The sequence below is a fragment of the Aedes albopictus genome, chromosome 3 (genome assembly GCF_035046485.1).
Source record: "Aedes albopictus strain Foshan chromosome 3, AalbF5, whole genome shotgun sequence".
In the NCBI taxonomy this organism is placed as follows: Eukaryota; Metazoa; Arthropoda; class Insecta; order Diptera; family Culicidae; genus Aedes; species Aedes albopictus.
The window spans coordinates 113884400-113899402 of record NC_085138.1 but is presented as its reverse complement, the minus strand read 5'-3'; the positions used below and the strand labels follow the sequence as shown (position 1 = coordinate 113899402).

General features: G+C 38.0%; 2 protein-coding genes and 1 long non-coding RNA gene across 5 annotated transcripts in view; 1 reads left to right on the top strand and 2 right to left on the bottom strand.

Annotated features, from left to right (window-relative positions):
• Positions 1–15003, bottom strand: part of LOC134292052 (uncharacterized) — a 387121-nt gene that overhangs the window by 300127 nt on the left and 71991 nt on the right. The window lies entirely within an intron of this gene.
• LOC115268465 (histone deacetylase complex subunit SAP18) lies at positions 8244–14210 on the top strand. Its single transcript, XM_029876483.2, has 2 exons — positions 8244–8497; positions 13640–14210. Exons 1-2 carry the CDS (start codon positions 8429–8431, stop codon positions 14021–14023), a joined length of 453 nt encoding a protein of 150 aa, XP_029732343.1. The 5' UTR covers positions 8244–8428; the 3' UTR covers positions 14024–14210.
• The window catches only part of LOC109430468 (titin), a 45615-nt gene continuing 44721 nt past the window's right edge, over positions 14110–15003 (bottom strand). For all 3 annotated transcript variants that reach the window (XM_029876411.2, XM_062860739.1, XM_029876422.2), the window contains one exon: positions 14110–14503. In XM_029876411.2, the coding sequence (XP_029732271.2) occupies positions 14308–14503 (196 nt within the window). In that variant the 3' untranslated portion in view covers positions 14110–14307. The remainder of the gene's footprint in view (positions 14504–15003) is intronic.

Sequence of the window (15003 nt, the reverse complement as noted above, 5' to 3'; positions counted from 1 at the left end):
CTTTTACAGAGCCTATGCTTCTGTTTACAAATTTGTGCATCTTATTTGTTTCTTCATTTTCCCCTACTCATCCAAAAGCACCAAAGAAAACATTACTGCAGCTGGATTGGATTGGAAAAAATCACCAATTTATCATTTCGTCGGATAATATGTGCCGAATAGGTGGGTGCTTTGGTGGATCATAGGATTGTTTGAAAGAGGGAAGAAACAATCTTATTCCACAGATATTTAAAAGAAGGGATCGTAATGCTCTACCACAATGAAATATCTCAATGAAAACAAGTTTTGGATGTTTAATCTGAAGCTGTTATCGAATCATTCTTTATATTGGCGATTAAATCAACGCACGCCACCGGGACAGCTTTAGCATCGTGGATCAGGAGCAATAAAATCCGAAGCAGATATGATTATAATCAATCTCCGGATCGTAAGTTCAAACCTACATCACTACAAAAATCAGCAAAAAAGTTACTACCTAGCACCGGCTGAAAGATGGAAGGACGATGAAGCGGGGAAGCAGGCTGAGAGAACGAGAAGCAGACGTCAATCTATTTTTGATTTTTTTTTGCTCGACGAGGCGTTACGCTTCTTTGACATTTCGTCACGACGTTCCTGAAGGGATAGCACTAAGACAGCTCGTTATTTTGCCAAAACCTGCTGTGAGGTAGCACTATAGGCGCATATACGGCTAATTAGCATTAAACACCTTGTCGTAAAGGCTACTATAATGCTGAAGGAATGCTATTTTAAATGCTTACTGGTTACTTGGGAAGGCTTCAAAATCTCTAAACCCGTGGTGTGCGATCTTTATCCTATTCTGTTCAATTTGGGACAAACTTCTGTCGCATTGCAATGCATTAGGTGGATTGTCGCAACAAATGTGGGTTGCGACATTGTCATTATTGTTGCGCGATGGTTGAATTTTGATTCACTGATTGCAATTTATTCAAGAGTTCCTTTTAAGATTCATCAAGATTTCCCTTCCGCAATTGTAACAGAAGTTGCTCCAATCTTCAAAATTTCCTACGGGAATTCTTCCCAGATTTTTTTTTAAATCCCTCCACGATTTTTTTCCTTTTCTTCCTGGAGCTTCCTCTAGGGTTTCCCTAGAATTTTCTTCTGGAATTCCTCCGAAAGCTTTTTTTTAGAAATCAATCGGGAATTCTTTCTGGGATTCTTTACAGAGTTTCTTCTGGTATTTCTCCAGGATATCATTCTGTTACTCATCCATCTCCACGAGTTCTTTGCATGATTTCTGCAGCAACGCCTTCTGAAACTTTGATTTTGAAAACTTCCAAGAGGTTTTGCTGAATTTTATCTTTATTTTATATTTACTTTTGAAATTTCTCCTGTATTTCTTACTGCGTTTCCTTCAGGAATTCTTCTTGGGCACCCTCCAGGAGTTTGTTCAAAGAAACCTCCAGGAGTTGCTTATGAAAGTTGCTTTTGGAGTTGCTCCAGGAGTTGCTTTTGGGCATCCTTCAGAAGCTCCCTCTGCAAATCACCCAGGCAAGGGCGTAGCCAGCTTTTCGGCCAGGGGGGGGCGAGCACCCTTATACTGAAAACCACTATACAGTAACAAGGAGTTCAAATACTTCATCATTTAAAAAAAAATTAAAGTGAAGTATGAAATATGGGTAATTAACAGGAATGGTTCAATGGAAGAATCATATATGATTATAAGGAATTCCTCAAGATATTGCTTCAGGAATTTCTTAACAAATGCCATCATGAATTTGAATTTATCCTATCCAGCAGTTTCTCCAGAAATTTCTTAAATATTTTTCCAGGTCATTTTAATGTAGATATTCCAGCAGAAATTACCTTCGGAAAACTTGCAGTAATTCCGTTGGGAATACCTTCAGAAATTTCTGCAATAATTCCTCCTGAAGTTTTATTACGAATTTCACCATGCATTCTTTCGAGAATTTCCCCAGTAATTTTTAACAAATATCATTCTAATTCCACCAGAAATTCGTTTGAGAATCTCCAGAAAATACGGAAAAAAATCTTTGAAAATTTCTAAACGAATTCCTTCGGAAATTCCTGGAGGAATATCTTTGGAAGTTGCTAGAGGAATGCATTCGGAATTTTTTATAGGAATCATTTAAAAAATAATTTCAGGAATTTATTTCGAAAGTCCTTGAGGAATTCCACCGGAAATTCCTTGACAAATTCTTCAGAAATTTCTTGAGGAATTCCTTCATTTCTAAAGCTCCTTGAGAAGCTCCATGAGACATTCCTTCGAGAGTTCTTCTACGATTTCCTTTAGAAGATTCTTCGAGAATTTCTTGAGGAATTTCCTTGAAATAGATTTAGAATATTCCTGGGGAACTGCTTCGGAGTTTTCTTGAGGAATTCTTCCGAAAATTCCTTGAGGAATACCTTCAAAAATTCTTGGAGGAATTCATCCGGAAATTTCTGTGAGAATTCCTTCCCAAATTCCTGAAGCAATTCTTTCGAAAATATTGAAAAAATTCCACTAAAAGTCTCATGAGATATCCCTTCTGAAATTCCATAAGGAATTTCTTTAAAAATCTTTCAAAACTTCCTTGAAAAAATATTTCGGAAATTCCTGAAGAAATCCTTTTTGTGATTTTTTTATTTCCTAAAGGAACTCATTCGGAAATTCTTTAAAGAATTCCTTTAAAAATGCCTTGATAAGGAAAATTCGGAAATTGTTAAAGGAGTTCGTTTGGAAATTTTTTTGACATATGTCTGAAATGTCTTATGGAATACCTTCGGAAATTTCGTGAGAAATTGTTTGATAAGGTCGTTGAGGATTTTTTTTCATTTTTTTTATAAATCTTTACGAAATTCCTCAAGGAATTCCAGCGAAAGATCCTTGAGAAGTTTCTTTGGAAATTCCTCAAGAAATTCCTTCAAAAATGTATTGCGGAACTCCTACGAAAACTTGAGAAACTTCTTCAAACATTCCTTCAGAAACACGCTTGGGGATTATGTGAGAAAATCCTAAGGAAATTTTTTGAGGACAACCGTCAAAAATTTTTGGTGGAATTTATTCGGAAATTTTTGGAGGTATTTCAAGGCAAATCAATAAGAAATTTCTTTGGAAATTCCGGGAGGGATTTCTTTGGAAATTCGTAGAGGAATTGCTTCGGAAATTCAGGAGAAAATCCTTTGAAAATTCCAGGAGAAATTCCTTTGAAAATTTCTGGAGGAATTCCTACGGAAATTCCTGGACAAACTCCTTCGGAAACTCGTGGAGGAATTCTTCGAGAAAATCCTGGAGGAATTCCTCGGAAATTCTTGGAGGAATTTCTTCGAGAATTCGTGGAGGATTTCCTTCAGAAAATCCTTGAGCGATTCCTTCGCAAAAGTCCTGGAGGAATTCCTTCTGAAATTTATGGAGGAACTCCTTCGGAAATTCGTGAAGGAATTCCTGGAGAAATTCTTTTGAAAATTCCTTCGGACATTCATGAAGGAATTCCTTCGGAAATTCCGGCAGGAAATCCTTTGAAAATTCCAGGTGAAATTCCTTTGAAAATCCCTGGAGGAATTCCACCGGAAATTACTGCAGGAATTCCCTCGGAAATTCCAGGAGGAATTCCTTCGGAAATTGCAGAAGGAATTTCTTTGAAAATTCCTGGAGGATCTCCTTCGGAAATTCCTGGAGGGTTTCCTCCGGAAATTTCTGAAGAAATTCATCGGGAAATTCATGGTGGAATTTCTCAGAAAACTCCTGGAGGAATTCCTTTGAAAATTCGTGGAGGAATTTCATCAGAAATTCGTGAATGAATTCTTTCGGAAAATTTCTGGAGCAATTCCTTCGGAAATTCATGGAGGAACTCCTTCGGAAAATGCTTTAGGATTTCCTTCGCAAAATTCCTGGAGGAATTCCTTCGGAAATTCATGGAGGAATTCATTCGGAAATTTATGGAGAAATTCCTTCGGATATTCATGGAGGAATTCCTTCGGAAATTCCAGGACGACATCCTTTAAAAATTCCAAGAGGAATTCCTTTGAAAATTCCAAGAAGAATTTCTTCGGAAATTCTTGGAGGAATTCCTCCGGAAATTCCTCGAGGAATTTCTTCGGAAATTCGTAGAGGAATTCCGTCGGAAAATTTCTGGAGGAATTCCTTCGGAAATTCATGAAGGCATTCCTTTGGAAAATCCTTTAGAAATTCCTTGGCAAAATTCCTGGAGGAATTTGTTCGGCAATTCATGGATGAATTCCTTCGAAAATTCATGGAGAGATTTCTTCGGACATTTATGAAGGAATTCCTTCGGAAATTCCAGGAGGAAATCCTTTAAAAATTCCAAGAGGAATTCCCTTGAAAATTCCTGGAAGAATTCCTTCGGAAATTCCTGGAGGAATTCTTCCGGAAATTCCTAGAATAATTCCTCCAGCAATTTGTAGAGGAATTTTTCCGAAATTTCCTGGAAGAATTTCTCCGGAAGTTCCTGGGGGATTTGCCTCGGAAATTCCTGGAGGAATTACCACGGAAATTACTGGAGGAATTCTCTCGGAAATACATGGAGGAATTCATTCGGAAGATCCTGAAGGAATTCCTTCGCAAAATTCCTGGTGGAATTACATCGGAAATTCATGGAGAAATTCCTTTGGAAATTTCCAAAGGAATTTCTCCAGGAATTTCCAACAGAATTTCTCCTAGATTTTTTGAAGGAATTTTTCCTGGAATTTCCAAAAAAAATCCTTCAGGAATTTCCAAAAGAGTTTCTCCAGGAATTCCCGAAGGAGTTTCCAAAGGAATTCCTCCAGGAATTTCCAATGGAATCCCTCCGGGAATTTTTAAAGAAATTCCTCCAAGAATTTCTGAAATAATTGCTCCACGAATTTCAGAAGGAATGCATCCAAGAGATTCCGGAGGGGTTTCTCCAGGAATTTCCGAAGAAATTCCCCTAAGAATTTCCGAAAGAATTCCTGCAGGAATTTCCAAAGGAATTCCTCCATGAATCTTCAAACGAATTCGTCCAGCAGTTTCCGAAGAATTCCTCCCGGAATTTCCGAAAGAATTCCTTCAGGAATTTGTAAAGCAATTCCTCCATGATTTTTTTAAGGAATCACTCTTGGAATTTCCTAAAATAAAATCCAAAAAGACTTTCCGAAAAAATTTCTCCAGGAATTTCCGAAGGAATACCTCCAGGAATTTCTGAAGGAATTCCTCCAGGAATTTCCGAAGGAATTCCTCCTGGAATTTCCAAAGGAATTCGTTCAGTAATTTCCGAAGGAATTCCTCCAGGAATCATAAAAAGCATTCCTCTAAGAAGTTTAGAATGATTTTTTCCAGGAATGTCCTAAGGAATTCATCCAAAGATTCTCTCAGGAATTTCTCTATAGATTTCTGAAAGAATTCCTCCAGAAATTTCCGGAGGTATCCATCCCAGATTTTTCGAGGGAACTCCCCAAGGAATTCCCGAAGGAATTCCTCCAGAAATTTCCGAAGGAATTCCTTCACGAATTTCCGAACGAATTCCATCAGGAATTTCCGAAGGAATTCCTTCAGGAATTTCCGAAGGAATTCCTTCAGGAATATCCGAAGGAATTCTTCCAGGAATTTCCAGAATTTTGGAAGGAATTCCTTCTGGAATTTTTTTAGGAATTCCTCCAGGATTTTTTGAAAGAATTGCTTCAGGAATTTCCGAAGCAATTCCTCCCGGAATTTCTGAAAGAATTCCTCCAGAAATTTCCGAAAGTATTCATCCAAAATTTTTCGAAGGACCTCGCCAAGGAATTTGGGATGGAATTCCTCCAGTAATTTCCGAACGAAGTCCTTCAGGATTTTCCGATGGAAATTCTCCAGATATTTCCGAAGGAATTCTTCCAGGATTTTGCGAAGGGATTCCTCCAGGAATTTCCGAAAGAATTCCTCCAGGAATTCCTAAAGAAATATCTCCTAGAATTTCCGAATGTATTCCTCCGGGAATCTCCAAGAATTCGTCCAGCAATTTCCGAAGGAATTAATCCCGATATTTCTGAAAGAATTCCTCCAGGAATTTTTTAAAGGAAGTCCCAATGGAATTTCCGAAGGAATTCCTCCCGGAATTTCCGAAAGAATTCCTTCAGGATTTTCAGAAGGAATTCTGCTAGGAATTTCTAACGGTATTCCTAAAGGAATTTCCAAAAAAAAAACTAAAAAGAATTTCCGAAAAAAAGACTCCAGGAATTTCTGAAGGAATTCCTCCAGGAATTTCCAAAATAATTCGTCCAGCAATTTCCGAAGAAATTGCACCAGTAATTGCCGAAGGAATCATTCCAATGAAATTCGTCCTGCAATTTCCGAAGGAATTCCTCCCAGAATTTCCGAAAGAATTCCTCCAGGAATTCCTCCTGGAATTCCAAAGGAATTCGTCCAGCAATTTCCGAAGGAATTCCTCCCGAAATTTCTGAAAGAATTCCTCCATGAATTTCCGAAGGAATTCCTCCTGGAATTTCCAAAGGAATTGCTCCAGGAATTTCCGAAGGAATTCCTGCAAGAATTCAAAAAAAAAAATCCAAAAAGTATTTCCGAAAAAAATCCTCCACGACTTTCCGAAGGAATTCCTCCAGGACTTTCCGAAGAAATTCCTCCAGGAATTCTCAATGATATTCGTCCAGCAATTTCCGAAGGAATTCCTCCAGGAGTTTCCAAAAGCATTCCTCCAGGAGGTTTGGAATTATTTTGTCCAGGAATTTCGTAAGGAATTCACCTAAGGATTTTCTCACGAATTTCTCTATGGATTTCTGAAAGAATTCCTCCAGGAATCTCCGAAGGTATTCATCCAAGGTTTTCCCAAGGAACTGCCCAAGGAATTTCCGAAGGAATTCCTCAAGGAATTTCCGAAGGAATTGCTCCAGGAATTCCCGAAGGAATCCTTCAGGAATTTCCGAAGGAATTTCTTCAGGAATATCCGATGGAATTCTTTCAGGAATTTCCGATGGAATTCTTCCAGGAATTTGCGAAGGGATTTCTCCAGGAACTTTGGATGGAATTCCTTCAGGAATTTCCGAAGGAATTCCTCCAGGTATTTCCGAAAGAATACCCTCAGGAATTTTCGAAGATATTCCTCCAAGAATTTCCGAAGGAATTCCTGCATACATTTAAAAAAATACGAGGATGCAGGAGAATTTTATTTTTACTAGTCAAAAACAGCTCTGATCATCTAAGTTTTTCGGTTAAGTTAGAATATAGTTGCTCGGTCAGGGGGGGGCCACGGCCCCCCCTGCCCCCCCCTGGCTACGCCCTTGCACCCAGGAGTTCCTTCTGGATGATCTCCCAAAATTTCTTACAAAAACTTTACGATAGCTTATTCTGGAAGTACTCCAGAATCCTGAAAATCAAACTACTGCGGGAATTTTGTAATCGAGAACTCTTCCAAGAGTTCCTTGGCAAACCTTCTAGACATGTGGGAGATTCTTTTGGGAATCCTTCTGGAGTTCTAGGAGAAATCCCTAGATCGAATTCATGATCCCAGACCAAAAGTTCTACTCCCTAATTGCCAACAGACTGACTAAAATCCTAAATTCCCTCCTAAAGGAATCTCTTCCAGAATAAATCCATTAACACTCGAGCGATCGCGCTGTTGTGTTATGTACCGTGAGGTCGCCATTCACCGCTCATTTTTGGTCAATCATACAAAAATGATCAAATGTTAGTAAAGTATCGTAACAAAAGTGAATGTAACATGCTGCCACATCAAAAAACTTTCATTTCACCAAGTTTTTATATGGGTGTACCTGAAATCACGTTCTCAAAAAATATTTCTCACACTGCGCTGCAAGACAACATGGAAACTGTTCAGGTCAAAAAGCAGATGAAATATCCAACAGGTAAAACCCGTTAAAGATTCTATTTTGACAAGTGCATTTACATGGTACTTATCATCCATATGGTACTTATCATCCATATGATACGAAAATTGGACGTTACCTACTAAAAAAATGTGCATTTTAAAAACCGGGAAATTTTCAGAAATCGTACCGGGAAAACCGGGAAAAAGACGGGAATTTCAAAACTGATATTTAGTGGCCACCCTGTGAATTAGATTTCAATACAGGTTTCAATAGCAACAACCGCAACCGAGTCCGGAACATTATGCATTTTTTATTGATTATTATTGATTATTTATTAATTAATAAAACAGTGCTCATAAAAAAATACTTGACTTTTTCATTCGGGTTGATTTTATTTCGTGCCCCCACTTTTCGATTGAACTCAAACGGCTGCACTACGCGCATGACCGCTGCCCTATCTGCAGTTTGTCCGTTTGACAGTTGTGTCAAAACAAAACAACCGGAATCGCGGAGAGCGCGGCGTCGATCGATTTCAGTACCCGAAAGCAGAAGTTTTTAAAAGCATTTTATTCCTTAATTAGCTCATAATTTGTTCTGAAAAGTGGTCTAGAGTGTGCCCGTAGGTTTTAACTTCGCACCGGAGCAGTTGGATTCGGAATCGCATGAAAAAATGGCTGGACTGGAATCGATGATTGTCGAGGATAAACAGCAGTCGCAAAAAACTGTGGACCGGGAAAAGGTAGGTAAAAATCGGCAGTGAAATGAAATTATTTACCTAATTCTGCGAATTTCGTAAACATTATTCTAGATTCCCTAAAATTTGTATTTGTTCTACGTGTATTTGATAAATATAATGATAATAATTGTTATTAATAAGACGTATAGGTCACACATGAACGTGCGTCGATTTCAATGGTAGTGGACAGTGAACACTGGGCCAGGATATGTATAAACTGGTCAAAATATAACTAACATCTTTCTCAAAATATGATGGTTGCAAGGTTTTCACGTCGTTTTGGGTTGTTTTAGAGAACGGGGCTTGAAAAAAATATTATTTAGTAGGTACATGTTCAAACTTTAACATCATGATGATTTGCCTATATTTACTTTTGTATTTTCAAACTCAAAATTGAGTGGGTTAGAAGCAAAGGGGTGTAAGTGACAAAATCCACTTTCGAGCATTGAGGTTTAAAATTTTTCATCAATTTTTCATTCCATACTAAATGTATGAAGATTCAATATCGACCCAATCTTCTACGATTTGTTGTATTTTTTCTAATCATCGAAGAAATAATTAAAAAAAGTTCCTGAAAGTTTGAAATCTGAGGATTTTTTCGATATACTCAGCACAAAATCGACAAAATTATCACTTACACCCCTCTGCACCTGGGCCCCTGTTAATGTGTTACTCCATCAAGGCACCTCTAAACCAATGAAATAGGTTATTCATTACTACTTACTACTTTTACTACTATTTAAAATTAAATCGATGCTGTTCATCCAAATTAGGCATATTCACGTGAAAACTAGTGCATTTGGCCGAAAAAAGTTGCATTTTGTTCAATTTTGAAGAGCTTTGACCACCACCCCAACTTGACGCGTATGTCCACTATGGTTGTATCCAGGAATTTCTGTGGGGATTGCTACGATAATTTTTACTCCTTTGATTCGTCCAAGAATTTATCTAGGAATTTTCCTCATAGGTGTTCTTTAGAAATTTCCCCGAAGATATCTCTGGGTATTGTTTGAACATATTTTCTATGGATGTCTTCATTTATTTCTTCAGAATTTGATCAAACAATCTATCCCAGGAGATTTCTGCAGGGTTGCTCTTTAACCTTCCATATAGGTCTTCTTCTATGGATTTCTTAGGGGTTCCTCGTGATATTCGTACAGGAATATTCTTTGCTATTGCTTAAGGAATTTTCGTTCAAAAGTTCTCCTAGATTTCTTCCTGGGAATTCTCTTGGAATACATGCTAGAATTTAGAAAGCTATTTCTGTTGGGATTCCTCCACGAATTTCTCTAAATATTCCACAAGAAGTTTTTTCAACAACACTTACATACATTTGTCCAGGAACTCTGGTATCCTAAAAAGGATTTTTTTCAGAGATTTCAATAGATTTCAACTCCTCCTATGATTCTTCAAGGCATCATTCCAGGCTTTTTTTTCAAGGAACTTCTCTACGGATGCCAATTGAAATTTATTCGGAGATCGCAATAAGTATTCTTCAGAAATTACTCAAACAATTTATCCGGGAACTCCTCTACAGAAATTACTTACGGGATTCCTCCAGAATTTCACCAAGAATTTCTCCAGTGATTCGAACTGGGATTTTTCAGACACGAATGCCACATAAGTGGTAAAGTGTCTTTAATAAATATTAATAACTAGCTGTCCCGGCAAACTTTGTCTTGCCAAGGTGTGGTGGTTTGACAACTGTTGAGCTCAAAACAGCACCGCCCTCTAGATTGGTTTTATTTCGATCATATTGAATTCTTCCCCAGCTCATAAAAAATCAGTAACTTGACTATTTTCATACTTTTCTAGATATATTTGGTAACTTTTTGTACATATAAACACAGCCACCACGAATACGAATCGAACCATGCAAGAGTCATGCTGATCGGTCCACCCGTTCTTGAGTTTTGTTGCCTCAAAGAAACTTCAAACTCATTTATATATATATAGATAATAATAAAACGTAGTTTCAGGAAAGAAACATTCAAAATTAAAATTATACTTGATTTTACACGAAAAAGTTGCGTCCTCCGTTTTTTGTGCATAGAAATTATAATTTTCACACCATCTAAAATAAGATTGAGTGGTTAATTTATTGCAGGTCGATTAAAACCTGATATTTCTAGAACATATGCAAGTAGTTTTGCTGTATCTACATGCTTAACATGTTTATATTTTCTTCTTTATCATATCAAAAATCAAGTTTGGAAATATCTTCTGCTGCCGGGGCAAAATGGACACTCACCTTTTTGAAAGAAGTGGCAAGGGGAAAATATAACCTAAATCACAAATCAACCAAATTATTCGATTCGATATTAAAGGAAATTTCCTTGACTTCCTTGGGCATAGGAGTATCTTCGTGCCTGCACGCAGAAAAATATATATTAAATTCAAAAATAAACGACTTTGAAATAAAGAAAAATAGTCATTGATCCACGGCCTAAGTGCGATTTTCATTGAATCAATGACTTCCGAGTATTTGCTTCAAAGCACTTTTGTTTTTGTTTTTAAGTCGAGCTTTCGTTCGCCGGATCGTAAATTCAAAGTATAATAATATTTGATTCTAATATTTTATTTATTTGAAACAAATACATCACTACTTTATTTTAAAAGCATTTATTTTTTGAAACAAAAAACACATATTTTAGAATTAAAGTCAAAATATATTTGTTTTAAAAATAATATTTTTTGATAGTAATATCTTTCTAAAAGATCGTCAAATATTTAACCTGCTTGGACTGAATATGATCTAATAACTACTGAGAGCATGTGATCGTCATGCTCTCATTAATTATAAGATCATATTCAGTCCAAGCAGATAATCCAATAACAAATAAAAATACTTTTAGGAAACAATATTCTTATACATATTCACATAATTTCATAATATTTGCTGGTGAAGTAAGTTGCTGTACAGTTGCCTTTTGTTATTGTCGTCGCGGTTGAAACCCGAAGTATCCCCACACGCGACAATCTATTATGTCGATATTTCTTCAAATCCATGCGTAAAACCTAACGTCGGACGTAGCAAATTCGGCGTAAGGTCTTGGAGAGTGGCGGAAGATTCTAAGAAAAAAAGTTCCATCGATAAAAAAAAATCTGGTGAAAAGCAACAGGTGCTTACCAGGCCTTTCTCTATTCGTTAATGTCGCAGATGCGCTTCATATATTCATCTAGGAACGGCTACAGTATTAGGTCCCTTAGCTTCCATGCAGGTCAACTGAGTAGCCATTATCTGGAAGAAATTAAATGTTTTTCAATTAAATAATAAGTTTCACATTATCTTACTTACCTGTGAAGGCTTTCACTATAATATCCGACTATAATAACAACAAACGAAACAGTTTCAATGCGTTTTACGTTTCTAAATCACACGTACCAAGCATCACAACTAACGATCTCTTCTACAATTTCGTTCACCAAATCAGTTTTATTTTGTTTTCTGACAATAGAAACAAAATGACGGCAGACTCACTTGAGCAAGAAACCTACATTTTTTTCGAAGTAGCAATTTTTTTGAATCAAAGACACAACGACTTCGTTTCTAATAAACTTATTTTAGAATCAAAGTTGTTTAGTATAAGAATCGAATATTAATTTGCTTTGTTTCAAAAAAAGTATTGAATTTGAATCAAAGTTGTAATGTATTTGATTCAAATATGCGATATTTTTCTGCGTGTGCCACACGATATACACATGCAAAATGGTCATTGGCAGAGGAAGCTCTCAGTTAATAACTGTGGAAGTGCTCATAGAACACTAAGCTGAGAAGCAGGCTTTGTCCCAGTGAGGACGTTACGCCAAGAAGAGGAGAGGAGAGTTGTTTTGTAATTAAATGACTTTATAGGTGTAAATAATGTACGAAATTCGTAAAAGTCTCATGATGTTCATATTGCCCCGTATGCTTGCAGACGGTCATGAAAAACCAGCATTTCAGGCCAAACATTTCAATAGGTCCTATCTGCATTTGAGAGGCTCTCTTTGTTCACTTTCTCTTTCAATTATTGCAATGTAATGGTACACTTTTCAACTATTTTTGCAGTACAAATCAAAAGACGATTGTTTTGACAATCGTTCAATGCAAGGAGACAATCAAAATACAAATAAACAGCTGAGATATTAACGGAAGAGAGGGAAACCAAAGAGAGCCTCTCTTCTGCAGATAGGACCTTTAGACATGTTTGGCCTGATTTTTCATAACATTTTTTGAAGTGGATAAATCATTCTTCTTCGTGAGCATTCTTATGCAATAGATGCTAAATAGACTTTAAAAGGATACATGTATCACTTTTTTGACATCTTGCCAGGTGAAGTTGGCAAAAATCTTAGGGTGTCCATATTGCCCCGCCTACCCCTACTCATTTTCTCGCGAGGGAGTTTCTGTCAAGCCTGACAATATGGCAGCAAAAACAGAGCCAGCTGCGCTAAACAATTCCGCTTCCGTTGCCGTCTGCTGTCTTTTGTTGACCATAATTACTATAAACTGTGAGAAGGCTGTGTTCCATTAGGAATGTCATGACATGATGAAGAAGTTAAAGGGTTTTTAGTTGTGCTGTAAAATGCTTAAAAATTCATTTCTTAAAGCGCTTAAAATCCTCATCGTCTTCTTTGATTTCTGAACACAAATAAATCTAATGTTCATCTATTCCTAATCCGAATGAGATTTAGATGGTGGAAAGAAGTAAACCATGTGGGATTGATTATGGAATCGAGCTATGTGTTACGCTTACGACCGGATTACGCCATCAGGCGACGGAGATGGTCAAGTGACTCCGTAGCTTGGAGGAATTGCAGCGCTCGTCTAGCGGAGTGGGAGTCTTGGGTTGGACTCCCGCACGTGGATTTATTGTCGCAATTTAAATCTAAATTTGTTCATCAAACACGTGTTTTTGTTGTGTACATGCTTATCAAAGCATTTTCTACATTGTAATTTCTACTTGACTTCTAAAATCAAAAAGTGACTAACGGAACTAGATAGGAACATAAGCTTTGGTCTGCGGTGGAGGTTCACCGATAGAAACAGCTTTGGGCAGGAAATTCAAGAGTATGTGCCGCGGGTCCACTATTGACTAAAATTTTCTGGAAACGTAAATGCACCGCTTCCATTGCTATAATAAATCAAACCATTCATCTCCCCAGACTTGCCCACTGCTGCTCCGGGTGTTCTGCTCGACCGGAAGGCATCACTCGTCCAACGAGTACAACCACGGTAGTGTTCCTTCGAACGAACTGCAAATCTACACGTGGATGGACGCCACCCTGCGGGAACTGACGACCCTGGTGCGAGACGTCAATCCGGAAACCCGCCGCAAGGGAACCTATTTTGACTTTGCTATCGTTTACCCCGATCGTGGATCGGTCTACCGGATGCGCGAGATCGGCGTAACCTGTTCCGGCCAGAAGGGAGCGGACGACACGAAGACGCTGGCCCACGCCAAGTTCACCATCGGAGACTATCTGGACATTAACATTACACCACCGAACCGCCTGCCCCCGCGGGGCGGACGACCAAGACCATACTAGGGGCGCGGCCGGCCCGGAACTCGATGGGCCTCCCGGCGGGAGAACCTCCCGAAGGGATCACGTGTGACCGTTTGAATGAAACCATCTTTGGAACGTCTTTTCTCTTTATTAGAATCCTTATGTCGTAAGTGTAAAATAAATACAATCCTAATGACGAAGATACAGCTGAGAACGCAATTCAATCTGACGATACTGTGTTGGCTTTGTTCTTCTTCTTCCTATTGAGAAATCTCCTGCGCTGTTTTCGGACACACACACAGCCCCTAATGTTAACGGTCTAAGGCTTAATTTCTATAGTATTGCTGTTGCTGCTGCTGTGGCTGTGGCCGTTTTGCCTTCGAGGGGACATTTTTGTATTGCAGCTCCTCTTCCAATTCTTCCTCATCTTCCTCGTCGCGCTTGTTGGGATCGCACTTGATGCCAGTTTCGTACGTGAATTCACGCTTCTCGCCATCGGGGTCGATGTAGCCGTAGCTTCCGCTGGAATGATTGGAGAGGGGAAATGAATTAGTAATCATTCGTGGACAAGTGAAGTATTGCAAGTTAGTCGAGGGTGTATTTGTTTAGTAGTGTGGTGTGCATGCAAAATATTTTTAAAGTATTTTTGTATATTGTTTATTCTGAAACATATTCCAGTGGTATGTACTTTGTATCATGCAGTTATTATTACGTGTTGTAGTCTTTTCTTCGTACTATTTAATTATTAAACTCAAAGTTAGACCTACCTACTTATTCACTGTTTTCTTCGTACAACTTTAATCGAATTATTTGATATATTTTTTTCAAATAGGCCATTCTTTTAGTAAGGCCTAACGAATCATATGGATAAATATGTATTATAACTCGCCTGGAAGAATGAGAAGAGCATGCATACCTACAGGTAATGTGTAAGATAAAAAAACGGGTAAAGGAGGGCTTTAAGTAATAAAACCCAGAGAATTTGTGGGATATCTTGGACGTTACCAAAAGTACCCGGTTTC